The 20,003-nt window shown below is 43.5% G+C and overlaps 2 protein-coding genes and 2 non-coding genes across 17 annotated transcripts in view; all 4 read right to left on the bottom strand.

Moving 5' to 3' along the window:
- LOC106582358 (CLIP-associating protein 1-B) overlaps positions 1-8,662 on the bottom strand; it is a 146,951-nt gene extending 138,289 nt beyond the window's left edge. For 12 of the 14 annotated variants that reach the window (XM_082967172.1, XM_082967177.1, XM_082967176.1 and 9 more), the window contains exons 1-2: positions 8,052-8,661; positions 4,531-5,242 (exon numbers count right to left, since the gene is read on the bottom strand). In XM_082967172.1, the coding sequence (XP_082823298.1) occupies positions 4,531-4,725 (195 nt within the window). In that variant the 5' untranslated portion in view covers positions 4,726-5,242; positions 8,052-8,661. Of the gene's footprint in view, positions 1-4,530; positions 5,243-8,051 lie in introns of all 14 variants that reach the window. The other 2 variants (XM_082967170.1, XM_014165393.3) reach the window with 1 other exon arrangement.
- A 164-nt stretch (positions 8,663-8,826) lies between these two features.
- nifk (nucleolar protein interacting with the FHA domain of MKI67) lies at positions 8,827-12,408 on the bottom strand. The gene is given in 6 exon segments (NM_001140700.2): positions 8,827-9,595; positions 10,010-10,072; positions 10,227-10,438; positions 10,600-10,708; positions 11,762-11,890; positions 12,207-12,408. Coding segments are annotated over 6 exon segments (888 nt in total). The 5' UTR covers positions 12,327-12,408; the 3' UTR covers positions 8,827-9,340.
- Positions 9,792-9,917, bottom strand: LOC123729619 (small nucleolar RNA ACA64). Its single transcript, XR_006761266.1, has one exon. It is a non-coding gene; the product is annotated as a small nucleolar RNA ACA64 (small nucleolar RNA).
- On the bottom strand, positions 11,477-11,604 carry LOC123729618 (small nucleolar RNA ACA64). The gene has a single exon (XR_006761265.1). It is a non-coding gene; the product is annotated as a small nucleolar RNA ACA64 (small nucleolar RNA).
- Positions 12,409-20,003: the final 7,595 nt, after the last annotated feature.

Below are 20,003 nucleotides of genomic sequence, written 5' to 3' on the forward strand. Positions count from 1 at the left end.
TCTGGAACTGCCGGTCTGCAGCCAACAAGGCAGAGTTCATCTCAGCCTATGCTACCCTCCAGTCCCTCGACTTCTTGGCGCTGACGGAAACATGGATTACCACAGAAAACACTGCTACTCCTACTGCTCTCTCCTCGTCTAACCACGTGTTCTCGCACACCCCGAGAGCATCTGGTCAGCGGGGTGGTGGCACTGGAATCCTCATCTCTCCCAAGTGGACATTTTCTCTTTCTCCCCTGACCCATCTGTCTATCTCCTCCTTTGAATTCCATGCTGTCACAATCACTAGCCCATTCAAGCTTAACATCCTTACCATTTCTCGCCCTCCAGGTTCCCTTGGAGAGTTCATCAATGAGCTTGACGCCTTGATAAGTTCCTTTCCTGAGGATGGCTCACCCCTCACAGTTCTGGGTGACTTTAACCTCCCTACATCTACCTTTGACTCATTTCTCTCTGCCTCCTTCTTTCCACTCCTCTCCTCTTTTGACCTCACCCTCTCACCGTCGCCCCCTACTCACAAGGCAGGCAATACGCTTGACCTCACCTTCACTAGATGCTGTTCTTCTACTAATCTCACTGCAACTCCCCTCCAAGTCTCCGATCACTACCTTGTATCCTTTTCCCTCTCGCTCTCCTCCAACACTACTCACTCTGCCCCTACTCAGATGGTATTGCGCCGTCGCAACCATCGCTCTCTCTCTCCTGCTACTCTCTCCTCTTCCATCCTATCATCTCTTCCCTCTGCTCAATCCTTCTCCAACCAATCTCCTGATTCTGCCTCCTCAACCCTCCTCTCCTCCATTTCTGCATCCTTTGACTCTCTATGTCCCCTATCCTCCCGACCGGCTCGGTCCTCCCCTCCTGCTCCATGTCTTGACGACTCATTGCGAGCTCACAGAACAGGGCTCCGGGCAGCCGAGCGGAAATGGAGGAAAACTAGCCTCCCTGCGGACCTGGCATCTTTTCACTCCCTCCTCTCTACAGTTTCCTCCTCTGTTTCTGCTGCTAAAGCCACTTTCTACCACTCTAACTTCCAAGCATCTGCCTCTAACCCTAGGAAGCTCTTTGCCACCTTCTCCTCCCTTCTGAATCCTCCTCCCCCTCCTCCCTCTCTGTGGATGACTTCGTCAACCATTTTGAAAAGAAGGTCGACGACATCCGATCCTCGTTTGTTAACCTGTTGGGGCTAGGGGGCAGTATTTTCACAGCTGGATAAAAAAACGTACCCGATTTAATCTGGTTACTAATCCTACCCAGTAACTAGAATATGCATATACTTATTATATATGGATAGAAAACACCCTAAAGTTTCTAAAACTGTTTGAATGGTGTCTGTGAGTATAACAGAACTCATTTGGCAGGCAAAACCCTGAGACATTTTCTGACAGGAAGTGGATACCTGATGTGTTGAATTACCTTTAAGCCTATGCCATTGAAACACACAGGGGTTGATTAATGTTTTGGCACTTCCTATTGCTTCCACTAGATGTCACCAGCCTTTACAAAGTGTTTTGAGTCTTTTACTGTGAGATCTGACCGAACAAGAGCCATGGAACGGTGATGGCCGATTAGACTTTGGCGCGCGAGTTCATGTTGGGTACCCTCGTTCCAATACGTTATAAAAGAGAATGCATTCGTCCACCTTGAATATTATTCATGTTCTGGTTAAAAAAGGCACTAATGATTTATGCTATACAACGTTTGACATGTTTGAACGAACGTAAATATATTTTTTCCCCTCGTTCATGACGAGAAGTCCGGCTGGCTTAGATCATGTGCTAACAACACGGATCTTTTTGGATATAAATGATGAGCTTTTTTGAACAAAACTACATTCGTTATGGACCTGGGATTCCGGGAAGTGACATCTGATGAAGAGAATCAAAGGTAATGGATTATTTACATAGTATTTTCGATTTTAGATCTCTCCAACATGGCCGTTTGTCTGTATAGCAAAGCATATTTTTCTGGGCGCAGTGCTCAGATTATTGCAAAGTGTGATTTCCCAGTAAGGTTATTTTTAAATCTGGCAAGTTGATTGCGTTCAAGAGATGTAAATCTATAATTCTTTAAATGACAATATAATATTTTACCAATGTTTTCTAATTTTAATTATTTAATTTGTGGTGCTGACTTGACTGCCGGTTATTGGCGGGAAACGATTTCCTCAACATCAATGCCATAGTAAAACGCTGTTTTTGGATATAATTATGAACTTGATAGAACTAAAAATGCATGCATTGTCTAACATAATGTCCTAGGAGTGTCATCTGATGGAGATTGTAAAAGGTTAGTGCATCATTTTAGCTGGTTTTATGGTTTTGGTGACCCTGTCTTTGAATTGACAAAACATTACACACAGCTATTGTCAATGTACTCTCCTAACATAATCTAACTTTATGCTTTCGCCGTAAAACCTTTTTGAAATCGGACAACGTGGTTAGATTAAGGAGATGTTTATCTTTCAAAGGGTGTAAGATAGTTGTATGTTTGAAAAATTAGAATTTTGACATTTATTTGGTTTCAAATTTGCCGCTCTTGAAATGCACCTGCTGTTGATAGGGTGCACCACGGGTGGCACGCTAGCGTCCCACATAGCCCCAAGAAGCTAAGTCAAACGACACCGCTGGTCCTGCTCACATTGCCCTACCCTATGCTTTGACCTCTTTCTCCCCTCTCTCTCCAGATGAAATCTTGCGTCTTGTGACGGCCGGCCGCCCAACAACCTGCCCGCTTGACCCTATCCCCTCCTCTCTTCTCCAGACCATTTCCGGAGACCTTCTCCCTTACCTCACCTCGCTCATCAACTCATCCTTGACCGCTGGCTACGTCCCTTCCGTCTTCAAGAGAGCGAGAGTTGCACCCCTTCTGAAAAAACCTACACTCGATCCCTCCGATGTCAACAACTACAGACCAGTATCCCTTCTTTCTTTTCTCTCCAAAACTCTTGAACGTGCCGTCCTTGGCCAGCTCTCCTGCCATCTCTCTCTGAATTACCTTCTCGATCCAAATCAGTCAGGTTTCAAGGCTGGTCATTCAACTGAGACTGCTCTTCTCTGTGTCACGGAGGCTCTCCGCACTGCTAAAACTAACTCTCTCTCCTCTGCTCTCATCCTTCTAGACCTATCTGCTGCCTTTGATACTGTGAACCATCAGATCCTCCTCTCCACCCTCTCCGAGTTGGGTATCTCCGGCGCGGCTCACTCTTGGATTGCATCCTACCTGACAGGTCGCTCCTACCAGGTGGCGTGGCGAGAGTCCGTCTCCGCACCACGTGCTCTCACCACTGGTGTCCCCCAGGGCTCAGCTCTAGGCCCTCTCCTATTCTCGCTATACACCAAGTCACTTGGCTCTGTCATATCCTCACATGGTCTCTCCTATCATTGCTATGCAGACGACACACAATTAATCTTCTCCTTTCCCCCTTCTGATAACCAGGTGGCGAATCGCATCTCTGCCAGACATATCAGTGTGGATGACGGATCAGCACCTCAAGCTGAACCTCGGCAAGACGGAGCTGCTCTTCCTCCCGGGGAAGGACTGCCCTTTCCATGATCTCGCCATCACGGTGGACAACTCCATCGTGTCCTCCTCCCAGAGTGCTAAGAGCCTCGGCGTGACCCTGGACAACACCCTGTCGTTCTCCGCTAACATCAAGACGGTGACCCGATCCTGTAGGTTCATGCTCTACAACATTCCCAGAGTACGACCCTGCGTTACACAGGAAGCGGCGCAGGTCCTAATCCAGGCACTTGTCATCTCCCGTCTGGATTACTGCAACTCCCTGTTGGCGGGGCTCCCTGCCTGTGCCATTAAACCCCTACAACTCATCCAGAACGCCACAGCCCGTCTGGTGTTCAACCTTCCCAAGTTCTCTCACATCACCCCGCTCCTCCGCACACTCCACTGGCTTCCAGTTGAAGCTCGCATCTGCTGCAAGACCATGGTGCTTGCCTACGGAGCTGTGAGGGGAACGGCACCTCTGTACCTTCAGGCTCTGATCAGGCCCTACACCCAAACAAGGGCACTGCGTTCATCCACCTCTGGCCTGCTGGCCCCCCTACCTCTGCGGAAGCACAGTTCCCGCTCAGCCCAGTCAAAACTGTTCGCTGCTCTGGCACCCCAATGGTGGAACAAGCTCCCTCACGACGCCAGGACAGCGGAGTCAATCACCACCTTCCGTAGACACCTGAAACCCCACCTCTTTAAGGAATACCTGGGATAGGATATAGTAATCCTTCTAACCCCCCCCCAAAAAAAAAGATAGATGTACTATTGTAAAGTGGTTGTTCCACTGGATATAATAAGGTGAATGCACCAATTTGTAAGTCGCTCTGAATAAGAGTGTCTGCTAAATGACGTAAATGTAAATGTTCCTAGCTCCAACAGTACAAAACAATACACACAAATCAAAAAAAGATAAATATTGAAATATTAGAACAAGTAGCTAACTACTCTCATGAAGCCCTTTATATATCTATGCCTCTCAGCTATATAGCTGCTATCTGACTGCATATTCACCCCTCTTACCTTGAAGTTGGAACAGTTGACCCAGGTGGTAGCGATGCTGTCCACCATCCTGTCCAGACCTGTCTGGTCTTGCTCCAGATCCTGGGACCTGTCCTTATCCAGGATGTAATCTATGAGCTCCTGTCCCACCTGCACCTTCCTCCCCAGGTCTTTCTGCACCACCTGGGCCAGACAGTACTCCATATTGACCTCCATGGTCTCGGCCTCGTCTCTCCTCTTCGGTCCCACCACTAGCTCCCACTGATCCAGGCAGTGGGAAGACCAAAAACAAATGGGTGTGACCCCCACCGGGCGTGTGTGCCCTGGAAAAAAAGGCAACACAAGAGCAGGCTCCACACACTGGATGGATGTAGCCTATTTATATCCCTTGGGCAGGCCGTGGGCTAGGCTGTGTGATGGGTGCGAAGAGCTAGCTAGAGGTCAGGCTGCGGGGATGGAGGGAGCCTGGGGAATGGCAGCTATGCACCATGTGTGTCTGGATGGCAGCTGGGGAGGGTTTTCTTCTCTTCTCTTCTCTCGCTCTCTCTTTTTTTTCTTCTTTGTGTTGAAGTGAGTCTGAGCCAAGCTGTTAGTACCAGGCTGGGCAGAGATGATGGTTGTGAGAGCAGCAGTGGGTAAGGCTCATGAAGTGACAGTAACTGGAGAAGGAGAGCAGGGAAGGTCTGGAAGGGAAGAGCTTCATAGCTTAGTGGTCCCTGGTTCCCGGGAAGGCCTGGGGTCAAGAATAGAAAAGGGGAGGCCGTTAACACAATCCCACCCTCCGGTCTTCAAATTGTAAACGCTACACAACCTGCCGCCATGGTAACTTGGGTCAATGTAGAGTTCACTTGAGCCCCCAAGCCCTGTGTGTTACTGGGAAATTCCACAATAAAGGACACTGAGACTCAGATTTTTCCCTTTAAATGTATGCCAAACAAAAAACAATAATTTCAAAGTTAAACAAACCCTACAACTCTATGCAAGGACTACTTTCAACAATTTATACAGAAAATGTTACAAAAACACATTTACTCGAACAACTGTGCAGATGTGACCACGTTTGCGACCACGTTTTCCAAAACCTCTTAAATATCTGCTCCGAATTAAAATTCAAAGATGTCTGCAGAAAGGATGGGGTGTCTGCTATGGCACCTTGAGTTTTTACATTTTAATTTTGGTTATTGAACTGCAGTAAGTGAAGTGGATTTACATCCGGTAACGGAATTGTACTGATCTGTACTATACAGAAATGCATAATAATGGATATGAATGTCATTCTCTTCATGGTGATGTATCCTGAATAGGTACACAGAAGGTAGAATTATGCAATATCCTTGTTTTGCATATTTGTGTATTATTCTACACACTCGCTATTACTCTAAAGCGCTCCGCCCCCAAATAAGACCAGGTCCGCACCAGACCAAATCTGAACTAACCATAGACGTCTATGTTTCCCAAGTTTGTACATCACAGTAGAGTACAGTACAGCACAGTAGAGTTCAGAGTACAGTGAAGTAGATATGTTCAGTACAGTACATTTCTGCATTATAGTGTTCGCTACTCTGCTGTGCTGAACTACACTTTTCTTTACTGTTCTCTACTGTACTGTACAAACTTGTGAAACATAGACATCTATGAGTGGTTCAGATTTGGTCTGGCCAAGGCGGTCCGACCAAATTTCAACTAGTTTTCCACGTCCATGGACGTCCGGTGCTCAGTAGGTGAGAATACTTAAATGGAAAGCGGGTAGGTGGTAGGTGTCATTAAGAACTGGGAGAGGTGACATTAACTGGAGAGAGAGAAGAAAGAGAGCGAGAGTGGCAGAGAAAGAGAGAGGGAGAGTGAGGGGTTTTCCAGACTGTTTTCACAGTCTTGCTTTGACCACCAGATGACAGAAAGAAAAGTTCTGAGCTGAACATAACAGTATGCCAGTGGAAGGGAGGACAGTACCAGGTAACCCAACTGTGGTTTGTGACTACTATGATTTCCCATTGTAGCCAATTCAACTGCAGTAATTCCGTTACCAATCTTTTTTTTTCTAACGGAATTACAATGCACAAGTCAATGTTTCTTAAACTGACAGAAGGCAAATATTATTATTTTTTTTACTATGGAGAAGTGTTGATATTAGTTGACAGGGTCTTTACTTCAACATTACTGTGTGGTGATGTATTTCTAATACCTTTTAAGACTTTTTCTGATAGATGTTGTTTAAAACCTCTTTTCTATCTGTTTGACTAAAACTCAAAAGGCACTCGCACATCTCAGCTATGTTTTTTGCAGGTGCATGGTAACAGTTGAATAAGATTAGAAAAAAGAAGAAAGCCGCACACTGCTCTAGATAGTATCACTGCTCTTGATTAAGCTTTACGTATATGACTTTAGGATGGAAAATGTACTATATATACCTTTATTAAAATACTCAGCTTTCATTTGACACCCAATTTGACATGCTCCTATGAACTTCAGATGTTACTTCTCATGGGTCCTTTTGCAGTAGGGCATTTCCACGTAATGTTGAAACATCATATTAAATCGGCTTTGTTTGTGTATGATGTGACCTGCCAGCAAGAAATGCATAATTCTCCTAAGAAGTATGTCGAATTTGTCTGTGTCTGGAAAATACAACTGTAGTCAGAGTTCGGTCAGACATGCCAAACTGCTAAAGGGACAAAGATTTGCACTGTCAGAAAGTATGAACTTACCCACAAACTAAGAACCATGAAGTAGGCAATCTTATATGAAATATCTGTTAAATGTATGGGTGATATACCCTGGTCCAAAGTCTGTGGTTTTGCCAACTCCTCTGGTCGTCATCATGCCATGGGAGTCTTGGGACCATGCTATATCAACTAATTTCATGTAAACAACGGATTGTATTATCATGGTTCTCAGTTTGTGGGGACTGTCTGATTGCATGAATTGACAGAGCACTCACAGCGGATTATTTAAACAAAGACTGTCAGACCCACAGCCTAAGAAGTCATACAAAACAAGCAAGACTTGTCACGCACCATTATTTTGTTATTTACACTGAAAACACAGAGAAAGCAGAAACGTTTAGCTGCCTACAATAAATAGACAATTATGACAAGCATCCGTGTGCTTGAATTATTGTACAAGTAGCCTTGTACAGGTTTCTACTGTAGGTAACGTTAGCTAGCTTTTGTATCTGCTTGTGGCTGACAGCTAGCCAACAGCAGCAGTCGTATGTGCTTGCCAGTTATTGCTTAGTCAAGCGCTGTCTGGTTAAAATAAACCACTAATTCCTATAAGAGACTGACAGTTAAATGGAAACACGTTCAAAACAACTGCATATTTTGGCAACGATTGTAGCAACTACAGACCTGAGTCAAGCGTTACAGTAGATACCCTATAACGTTTTTTGAACTAGCGCTAGCCCTTTCTCATTGATTAGCTAACGTTAAATGTAAGACCACACATAGCTAGCTTGCTGTTGGCTAACGTTACTTCACACAACGTGATAATCTATTCTGACTGAAAGCATGCATGCATTTGAAAAGGTTTGTCTTATTACTTACCATGCCATGCTCAGAAAGATCAATACAAATTTCTGAAGTCTTTGTAAATATTGTCGGGTTATGACTATTGAGCAGCATCGAGGCACCTCAGTCTCCACCCGGAATACCGTTTGCTGGACAAGAATGGTATTGACGTGCGAACGCATCAAACTGGGGATGCACTTGGAAAGGAGCGAATGCACATTTCTGTTGTTCACTAGTTCTCTCCTAGATAAATATATTTCCTTCAGCGGATTAAATTGCCCTTGATGTAGCTCATACTTGCGTGAATGCAGCGTTTCTAAATTTGAAGAGTGCTACAGCAACTCAGTAGCTTATGTGAAGGGAGGCGCAATGGTGCAAGTGCCACCCAAGCGACTCATGTCCTGTTGCTCTGAACCTGTCAAGCTAGTAACGCCTTGATCACACCAATAGTTGTTTGGCGCAAAATAGTCCACAACATCTGGATGTGTGCCACAAAAGTTCAACAGTCACCTTCTGCTACCAGTCAAGCCGTCTACGCGTAGATTGCCGCATACGTCAGATAAATCCAATATCTGCACTACAGAACGCACTGCAACTGCCTCGGCAACGCCTCGAGACAGACGCAGCGTTCCATTGGAAATGAATGCATTCTGCTGTACCGAAATCTAAATACCCTGTCGGTGTCCTGTCGGTGTGACCGAGGCATAAGCCACTAGTCTTCAGCGACATCTCCTGGCGTAAACAGATATTTTCACATAGAATAGACGGCTGTCGTGGCATTACCAATGATGTGATATCCAAACCCAAAGTTAAGCTTTTATATTTATTACAGATAATGACCATTTATTTTGACAAACCAAAATACCAAAGCACATTGACAAATAAAAGGTAATCAAGCATTACTGCAGATGGATAAGATCCGCATGAGTCCATGTCACCACACCGACTAAAAATAATGATAACTCACTATTTTTTGTCTGTATGGCTCCAGTCTAATGCAACACCACCCAACTACTGAGAATGGTTATTTTCTCATAGTTTGTTAAATTTACAATTAGGTGTGCCTCATTTACACACCACCAAAGGCATGACAAGTAAATATGCTGCTTTGTCATTTCACCTTATGGTATAGCTGTGGGGCTTTAGGAGGCGCTATACAGGTTCATAGGTTAACACTCAACTGCCAACAGTCATTGGCTCTTTAGCCATTCACCTCTGGGAAATTATATAGAGGACCAACCAACCACATTGTACAAATGTCTCTGCTTTACATGCAAGGCAATTATAACAAGTTATTGTCCTTCAACGTCAGTGTTGGCGTTCGTTCAATCAGCGCCTCCTTTCTTGACAATGGGCTCCACATCACCCTCCGAAGGCTCTTCTCCCCCTTCTAGGAAGGACTCCTCAGTCTCCTCCTCTGAGGAGCACACGTCATCTGACTCTGCTCTTTCACGCTTGCCTCTGGACTTTTTGGGGGCTGGTGTATTCTTGATGATGATTTCACAGTCGCTGTCGTCTTCGTTGATCTTCATGGACCTCCTCCTCTCCAGGACTGAGGGGGTGCACACGGGGGTGACATCCTGAGGGGAAACAGATATCAACACAGAGGATGTTATACCCAGGTCATTTCAGAGCTATGGGTCTCTATGAGGTCAGCCTCTCCATTGATTTATCTCTATGGGTGGGAACATGTTCACTGTGCATAATAACAAGTCAATGAGTGGGTATTATTCTTACTGAGTGCGAGAATCATTTACTTGTTAGATATTGTGAGGTGATTGTGGGCACATGGGTTTAATCACCTTGCTATACAGAGAAGGCAATAAGCTTAACATACCACAATACTGTTGGCACAGTTCTCACCCCAGACAACTGGTACACCTGAGGTAAGTTTCAGAATGTGCCAAAAAGCATAGCTATATACAACAAAAAAGCATTCTGTAGTTCAAAGTAGTCATTCAAAAACATGTTATTTTCTGATTAATTGTCCTTACCTCACTACACGTGGACGCATTCACAGTGTCATCTAACTTTTTCTTCTGTGGCACTTGGGAAGCCTTCAAGAGTTTACAATAGATTAGGATACAAGTCAATAATGCATGTTCAAATCCAGTACATTCAAATTGTTAAAAAAGTGAACGTATTGAATTATAACTTTAATTTCACACAAAGAAACATTTATTGAACCAATGAGTCACATGTAAAACTTACAAATCCTGGGAAGTCATAGTCGATTCCCTTCTCTGCCAGCCTCTTGCGGAGCTTGGACTCTTTGCGCAATAGCCTCCCAGTCATCTCCGTGACCTCCTCTGGTGTGTGTCTCTTGTTGTAGCGAGCCACAGCAGGCTGGCTGGGCTTCTTAAACGCTCTCTGTGATCCCACAAACAGCTTCTCATGCACCTTCTCAGCGGGGACCAGGTGACCTGTGGAACAGAATACAACTTTATTAGTGCATCTGTCTTCTCTCCTCCCACAAAATACACAAACAAGATATCAAGAGCAAGGGGCAAACGTTAGACCTGAACGTATGACTCTGGGTTTAAATTAGGAGCGAAAGGGCAGCTTATATCTTCAGATAACTTACATTTGATCAATCTCTCGCCCATCAGGTAGTTGTTCATGGTCTCAGCAACGATCTTGGCAACATCGTCGCAGTCGAACTCCACAAATGCATAGCCTTTGCTCCCACCTGTCTGAGAGGAGAAGGGTCAAATGTTTTTCACTGGATCCCCCCTCAATCTAGCTCTCGAAACCCCCTCCTATCCATGTGGTTTTCTGCGGTTCAATAAAGCCACCATTGGCTGCGTGTGAACGACAATTCCGAAGCTGTGTTTAAACTTCTAGAAATGACAATCATTGCTTGCGGTTTTCAAAACATGTGACCCTCATCTTTCATATCAGCGAGAAAGAAAGTTTAATATAAAATATATATATATATATATATATATATATATATATATATATACTTACTGTAGCAGTTTTGCACTGCTAGATCCATATGCTGTGTCCTCCTCCAGTTGACAAACTACACGTTCTCCCCAGTCATGCACAGGGGTTCGGCACATGCTAGATAGCCAATGAACACTGGTGGCCGCCTGTCTTCCGTAAACAACACTGCGACATGGTTGTGTGGGAAAACTAACACTTAACTGCTGTTTTTAGACAATTATTTCTGGGTGATATGAAAGGTGTTCTTTATGTTTCTAAAAACCGTACCAAAACAAATGCGTTTTAAAGTTTAGAACGCACATCAGGGCTCTCTGACCATAAGATACTATCGTCAGTAGGCGCTAAAGGTAGTTAGCATCTATGAACAGGTTCCCTCAACCTGATCTCTATCATATCATGTATTATTTAGGTTTTACCATAAAACATATTCTATCCATGTTCACGTGCAATTACTGATATATAACTATGTATGAGTGGCATGGATCTTTTCCATGAGAGGTTGTACAGTAAGTTAGTGTGGGCACATGGGTTTAATCACACTGCTATACAGAGCAGGCAATAAGCTTAACGTACCACAATACTGTAGGCACTGTTATCTCACCCCAGGCAACTGGTACACCTGAGGTAATTTTCAGACTGTGCCAGAGCGGCCACTTGTAGCAGTCTGGCTAATCAAGTGATATGTATGTGAAAGTATGTTTGTCAAAATAGAAATTACATGTTTGCCTTGACAAGTAAGTAGGCTGGCAATATCCACCATCTTATTCATAAGAGCACTGATCAGAGATCGACGATACCTTTTTACTCCTGGCCAGTCGTAACCTGACGACTTTTCCAAACTGTTCAAAGTAGGATTTGAGCTGAGGTTCGAACAAGCCAGTGGGAAGGTGACCAACATAAATCACTCCTGGACTTATTTGGTGTCCCTGTAGAAAAATGAATAAAATGTGTAAAACATAATCCAAAATGTACTAAGAACATCAATACTCTGTCCAAGTTTGATAGCTAAAGTTAGCTAGCAAGTTCATCAAAAAAACAAGTTAGCAAATTAATGTGACTGTTTCATCAAGGGATGTGCTGCTAATCTAAGAAAACAAATGGTTGGATGAACTAACAAGTCCATTTATTGAAATAAACGAGGATTATGCTTTAATTGTAGCAGTCTAGCTAGATTGCAAGTTCCACATGTGGATTGTAGCTTTCAGGCCACTGGCAGTGTCGCGTGCGTTTGGGAAAACTAACCTTGTTGGGTCGCTTCTTCACCGCCTGGACTTTCTTCTTGAATTCAGCCTCCTCTTTAGGGTTCAAAGCAAGTAAAGCTTTAGTCGGCTTAGTGGCCGCCGGTGCCTTTGTTTCTGTCATGACACTTATTTGAAGTAAAACTATTCACGAGAGAGAAAACACGACGTTCCGATCCCAAAATGACCACGTTTTCTTCTCTTCCGCCCAGTAACCCACGGTACTACACTCAACGACGAGTTAGTTGAAAGTCAACTACAGTTGTCCTTATTTCTAAACAGCGTCACCTATGGGCCGGAGGGATAGCAAGGCTTCTCTTAATTGGACCCACAACACATTTATTCTTATTTTATTATGATCCCGCAGTGGTGTAAAGTACTTAAGAAGAAATACTTTAAAGTACTATTTAAGTCGTTTTTTGGATACCTGTACTTTACTATTTATATTTTTGACAACTTTTACTTCTACTTCACTACATTCCTAAAGAAAATATTGTACTTTTTACTCCATACATTTTCCTTGACACCCAAAAATACTTGTTACATTGTGAATGCTTAGCAGGACACGAAAATAGTCAAATTCAAGCACTTATCAACCGAACATACCTGGTCATGCCTACTGCCTCTGTTCTGGCGGACTCACTAAACCGACATGCTTTGTTTGTAAATTATGTCTGAGTGTTGGAGTGTGCCCCTGGCTATCCGTAACTTAAAAAAAAAAAAAAATGGTGCCATCTGGTTTGCTTAATATAATGAATTTGAAATAATTTATACTTTTACTTTTGATATTTAAGTATTTTTTAAACAAAATACTTTTAGACTTTACTCAAGTAGTCATTTTCAATAAAGGTATCTTTACTTTAACTCAAGTATGACTTTTTATGACTTTTTCCACCACTGGATAACAGCTGTTGTCATAAGAAAATAGGAAGGAACCATACACCGATGTACTTTGAATAAAAGTTATATCATATGCAGTCTAATGTTATTAAAAATCACAATTGTCATGGACAATTTCTGTTGCATCAAAGAGAGGGTATGGAGAGTAGAGAGAGTAGCATGAGGTAGAACAGAGAGAGAGGGGGCAGAGGGCTCAGAGGCAGGAAGAGGAGGTAAAAGAGAGAGAGAGAGAGAGAGAGAGAGAGAGAGAGGGGGGGGGGGTGGGGGGTGGAGTGGCCCTCTACCAAATTGAAGTTGTCACACTGAATTCAGAACATCATTGAACAGCCATCAGTGGCTTTAAAACTGATATGGCAACAAAAATCATCTACTTCAGGGTGAATGGGAGACTAGAGCAGGCAGAGTTTTCAGTGGATTGACCTACCCAGGATGTCAAAGGTAGGCAATTCAAGTAATATCACCTTATTATTTAATTATCTTGGAAATGTAGTATAAGCCATATTTTGTTGTTTGGAACATCATTTTGTTTTTGATCATATCCAGTGTGTTTTCTTTTTTAAATGCAACATCAAAATGCATTACGTTTACAGCCTAGTTTAAACTATAGACGATGTAGATTGAAATTTACACCAGGTATTACAATAACTCTGATATGAGAAACCTCTCAAAATCTCAGAAATAAAAAGTACAGAGAGAAAGGTTAAAAGCACAGAGATCTTCCAATTAATTTTCTTTCAAAGCTTCTGCCTACTGCCTAGATTTGAGTGCTGACAAATCTCTTTGGAGCTCACAAACAACATAGGATTGATCTAAAATGTAATTGATTGGGTTTGAAATTGATATCTCTTGAGTCTTTTTTCCATTCTAATTTCCCTCTCTTATTTTCTTCTCCCTGTTCTTCCTTGGGAATATGTTTTCACCCAGGGGCGGAAATCCCGGGGGGGACGGGGGGGACACGACCCCCCCATCCTGGGAATAATATGATTTGTTCCCCCCAATATATCACTGAAACATAACTATGTAATTTAAATAATATTAATAATACGCAATGAAAGCAATTGTGCTGATTATAGACACTTAATAGCGCGTTTTTAAGTTTCAAAAGATTGCGACCCCCCCACCCTTTGCCTCACAATGGTTTGATCCACTGCCAGTTCCTTAGCTTGCTAGGTAACAGAGAGGTCGTATCTACTGTAAGTTAGTGCTTCAAAGTCCCTCTGATAAGGTTAGCGATAAACTGAAATCCAAACTGAACAGAACTACACTCTCTTCTACCATTGTCTTAAATATATTTAATGGTCTCGTTGCAAAAGCTAAATTGTCGCAAGGGAACTTTTATTTATTTATTTATTTTATTTCACCTTTATTTAACCCGGGTAGCAAAGATTATAGCAAACACCACTGAAACTGAATTGGTGCTCGCTAGCTTTGCAAATTCAGCTATTGTTGGAAGCCAGCCAATATGAAACAAACTATTAAAATTACAAAAGGTTGCAGCATATGTTGTGTAAATGGTGAACTCATACAGCTGTCAACTCTTGTCATTTTAATCTGTTTCACATTTGCTAGCTACCTTTTAGATCGAAGCCAAATAGAATGATTGAAGATGATAGAAGCCCATCTCCTACTATAAATAACCTACACACTGTGTGTGTAGCCAGCCAGCCAGCCAGGTAGAAAAATGGCAGAAAAATAAAAGACGGACATCAGAGTATTTTTCAATACACCAAAACGCATAGTAAGAACCGTAGTAGCCTAATATCTCAAAGACTAGTTGATAAAATGTTTATAAGAAAGAAATGAAATTCTAATGGAAATGTTTCACAATGATGTCATTAGGCAGAGCAGGCAACAGATGGCACACAGACAGCAGAGTTGGGGACAGATATGCAGGGACAGACTGGCAGAGACAGGGAGTCTCAGGTAAGTTTGTTGAGTCTTTGTTTGGCAACATTATGAAAGGTTCTCAATTTTTTTTACTTGTAAAATAGGAACATAATTGGAAAATGCCATGGATACCCCCACTCTCAACTTAAACTGGTGACTGAACTAAGATTTGTTAAAGGCAATGGTATTGCTGTTGTTATTAGTTGTGTAGTTTTGGGTACCGGTAGTTAGGAGTACGGCAAACACCTTATTTCTTTGGTTCCTCAATATACATTTACCATATTACAATGTAGGCTATGTGTTACAGCACTACTTTTGGTGTCCCCCTCAGGAATTGCTCTTGAGAAAATTTCATGTAATTGTCCCCTCCAAAGTTGATATCAGATTTTCGCCCCTGTTTTCACCGTCTATTTTAACACAGTGTGAATGATAGCTTTAGATAGCCCCTTTACGGAACTGCCCCTGGCAAGAATATTGCCTCTTATGTGTGTATGAAAATCATTGCCAAAAGTTTGGCCAAGATGCTGAGCACATCAAAGGCTTGTGGTGTTTTGTTCACCTGCTGTGAAGAGAGCTCTGGGCAGTGTGTGTGTGTCTGATTGTGTGTTTGATTGCAAAACCCAACTCTGACAAACTAGTATTGATTGAAGTTTGTTACTTTCCAGATCTGTTCCGCTCGGCAGCTGAGGCGGGACCCCATGACATTCTGAAGCTGTACAACCCTATGGGCAACATCATCAACATCTCCCCGTGCCTGGAGCCCAACAGTCCTAACTCCTGCTATAAGCTGGAGGTGGTGGCTGCTGACTGCAACAGTGAGATGTTAGGTATTCTGTGCTATGGCACCAGAGCGATTGGGCTGACAGTGCCAGACTTGCATTGTTATTGTGTTCTAACTCTTGTTTGTTTCATAAGGGCCTGTACTGTATACTGTGTATATTGACTTTGGTATTTTAATCAATTGTGTACCTCATGTTGCAGGTGTGGAGCTTGCTGTGGCACTAGGATTTGACCTCTCCTCCATGGAGAAAAGGTAAAGAACATATACAGTACCAGTCAAAAGTTTGGACACACCTACTCATTCAAGGGTTTTTCTTTATTTTTAGTGAAGAGTGAAGGAAAAGCAGCCAACAAGTGCTCAGCATATGTGGGAATTCCTTCAAGACCATTGGAAAAGCATTCCAGGTGAAGCTGGTTGAGAGAATGCCAAGGGTGTGCAAAGCTGTCATCAAGGCAAAGGGTGGCTACGTTGAAGAATCTCAAATATAAAATATATTTTGATTTAACACTTATTTGGTTACGACATGATTCCGTATGTGTTATTTCATAGTTTTGATGTCTTCACTATTATTCTAAAATGTAGAAAAAAAGTATACTGCTCAAAAAAATAAAGGAAACACTTTTAAACAACACAATGTAACTCCAAGTCAATCACACTTCTGTGAAATCAAACTGTCCACTTAGGAAGCAACACTGATTGACAATAAATTTCACATGCTGCTGTGCAAATGGAATAGACAACAGGTGGAAATTATAGGCAATTAGTAAGACATCCCCCAATAAAGGAGTGGTTCTGCAGGTGGGGACCACAGACCACTTCTCAGTTCCTATGCTTCCTGGCTGATGTTTTGGTCACTTTTGAATGCTGGCGGTGCTTTCACTCTAGTGGTAGCATGAGACGGAGTCTACAACCCACACAAGTGGCTCAGGTAGTGCACCTCATCCAGGATGGCACATCAATGCGAGCTGTGGCAAGAAGGTTTGCTGTGTCTGTCAGCGTAGTGTCCAGAGCATGGAGGCGCTACCAGGAGACAAGCCAGTACATCAGGAGACGTGGAGGAGGCCGTAGGAGGGCAACAACCCAGCAGCAGGGCCGCTACCTCCGCCTTTGTGCAAGGAGGAGCACTGCCAGAGCCCTGCAAAATGACCTCCAGCATGCCACAAATGTGCATGTGTCTGCTCAAACGGTCAGAAACAGACTCCATAAGGGTGGTATGAGGGCCCGACGTCCACAGGTGGGGGTTGTGCTTACAGCCCAACACCGTGCAGGACGTTTGGCATTTGTCAGAGAACACCAAGATTGGCAAATTCGCCACTGGCGCCCTGTGCTCTTCACAGATGAAAGCAGGTTCACACTGAGCACATGTGACAGACGTGACAGAGTCTGGAGACGCCGTGGAGAACGTTCTGCTGTCTGCAACATCCTCCAGCATGACCGGTTTGGCGGTGGGTCAGTCATGGTGTGGGGTGGCATTTCTTTGGGGGGCCGCACAGCCCTCCATGTGCTCGCCAGAGGTAGCCTGACTGCCATTAGGTACCGAGATGAGATCCTCAGACCCCTTGCGAGACCATATGCTGGTGCGGTTGGCCCTGGGTTCCTCCTAATGCAAGACAATGCTAGACCTCATGTGGCTGGAGTGTGTCAGCAGTTCCTGCAAGAGGAAGGCATTGATGCTATGGACTGGCCCGCTTGTTCCCCAGACCTGAATCCAATTGAGCACATCTGGGACATCATGCCTCGCTCCATCCACCAACGCCACGTTGCACCACAGACTGTCCAGGAGTTGACGGATGCTTTAGTCCAGGTCTGGGAGGAGATCCCTCAGGAGACCATCCGCCACCTCATCAGGAGCATGCCCAGGCGTTGTAGGGAGGTCATACAGGCACGTGGAGGCCACACACACTACTGAGCCTAATTTTGACTTGTTTTAAGGACATTACATCAAAGTTGGATCAGCCTGTAGTGTGGTTTTCCACTTTAATTTTGAGTGTGACTCCAAATCCAGACCTCCATGGGTTGATAAATTGGATTTCCATTGATTATTTTTGTGTGATTTTGTTGTCAGCACATTCAACTATGTAAAGAAAAAAGTATTTAATAAGATTATTTCTTTCATTCAGATCTAGGATGTGTTGTTTAAGTGTTCCCTTTATTTTTTTGAGCAGTGTATTTCAAGGCCTACCTTCAAACTCAAAAACAGTCAAACAAGTCCTATATCGACATAACCTGAAAGGCTGCTCCGCAAGGAAGAAGCCACTGCTCCAAAACTGCCATAAAAAAAGCCACACTACGGTTTGCTACTGCACATGGGGACAAATATTGTACTTTTTGGAGAAATGTCCTCTGGTCTGATGAAACAAAAATAGAATTCTTTGGCCATAATTACCATCGTTATGATTGGAGGAAAAAGGGGGAGGCTTGCAAGCCGAAGAACACTATCCCAACCATGAAGCACAGGGGTGGCCGCATCATGTTGTGGGGGTGCTTTGCTGCAGAAGGGACTGGTGCACTTCACAAAATAGATGGCATCTTGAGGAAGTAAAATGATGTGGATATATTGAAGCAACATCTCAAGACATCAATCAAGAAGTTAAAGCTTGGTCACAAATGGATCTTCCAAATGGACGATGACCCCAATCATACTTCCAAAGTTGTGGCAAAATTGCTTAAGGACAACAAAGTCTAGGTATCAGAGTGGCCATCACACCGCCCTGACCTCAATCCTATGGAAAATTTGTGGGAAGAACTTAAAAAGTGTGTGCGAGCAAGGAGGCCTACAAACCTGACTCAGTTACACCAGCTCTGTCAGGAGGAATGGGCCAAAATTCACCCAACTTATTGTGTGAAGCTTGTGGAAGGCTACCTGAATCGTTTGACCCAAGTTAAACAATTTAAAGGCAATTCTACCAAATACTAATTGAGTGTATGTACACTTCTGACCCACTGGGAATGTGATGAAAGAAATAAAAGCTGAAATAAATCATTCTCTCTACTATTATTCTGACATTTCACATTCTTAAAATAAAGTGTTGATCATAACTGGCCTAAGACAGGGAATTTTTACCAAGGATTAAATGTCAGGAATTGTGAAACTGAATTTAAATGTATTTGGCTAAGGTGTATGTAAACTTCTGACTTCAACTGTATGTTATCACTTTAACTTCACACATGAGATCACATGTGAATTTCATATGATTTTCCATAAGGGAACTCAAGGCATTTTATTTATTATTCTTAGATGCATCCTGGCCACTGACATGACGAGGCATAACGAAATCCAGTTGAAAGCCTGGGGATCTTCCCAACTGGATTAAAGTGATGGTTATGTCCCCCCGTCTCCTTCCAGCTGATAATGATCATGATCAAAGTGAGTAACTTCAATGAGACACGGCCCATGAACGTGGCTGAGCCCTGGTTGGACTGCCTCCTGCAGGAGGAGTTCTACAACCAGGTAACAAACCACAACAACCCAGATATTGGTTATGTTCCAATATACACATTACTATGCATATAATGCATGGCTAAAACACTGCTTCCTTCTGAATGGTATAATAGAGTGGATCATACTAATTATGTCTGTGGTGTGGATTTTCTCATCACATCCTGTTCTCTACTGCTCTCTCTGAGTGACATGGAGAAGCTGGAGGGTCTTCCTGTGACTCCGTTCATGGACAGGGACAAGGTGACCCTGTCCATGAGCCATCCTCTCAGACAAGCTTCATTGGCTTCGTCCTATTACCTTTTCATGGAGCTGGACAACCTCTTCCCCTGCCTGGAGGTAAGATCTCCGTCTACAACCACTTATCTAATGTAGCTTCACTTTGTTTCAACTGCATCCACTAGCTGTGGAATGAAAAAGCTACCGGTACTCAGTCATATTTTAGAGTGAAAAAGGTGCTGGTACTCAAGCAGGAGAAAATGCAAGGTGCAGCCATGCCGGTACTCTGCACCGGTTGGCACTGGCCCAACTCAAGCAGCCATATTTGTGTAAACCACTCCAGAGTGACCCTTTTCCTCTCTGTGCCCCTGTAGCAGCACGTCATAGACCCAGTGCGTAAAGGCCCTGGACTACTACACAGAGATGGAGAAAGCACCAGAGAGAGAGAAACTGATCCGAGCACAGAGCGACAAAGCAGCCGCAGCCAAGAACAAGGATACTACACTTCAGAACCCACAGAACCATCAGAACACAGCAGATAGTACATCAGAGACTGGGAACACCTAGAAACCAGC

Source organism: Salmo salar, chromosome 21 (assembly GCF_965601325.2).
Source record: "Salmo salar chromosome 21, fSalSal1, whole genome shotgun sequence".
Lineage (NCBI taxonomy): Eukaryota > Metazoa > Chordata > Actinopteri > Salmoniformes > Salmonidae > Salmo > Salmo salar.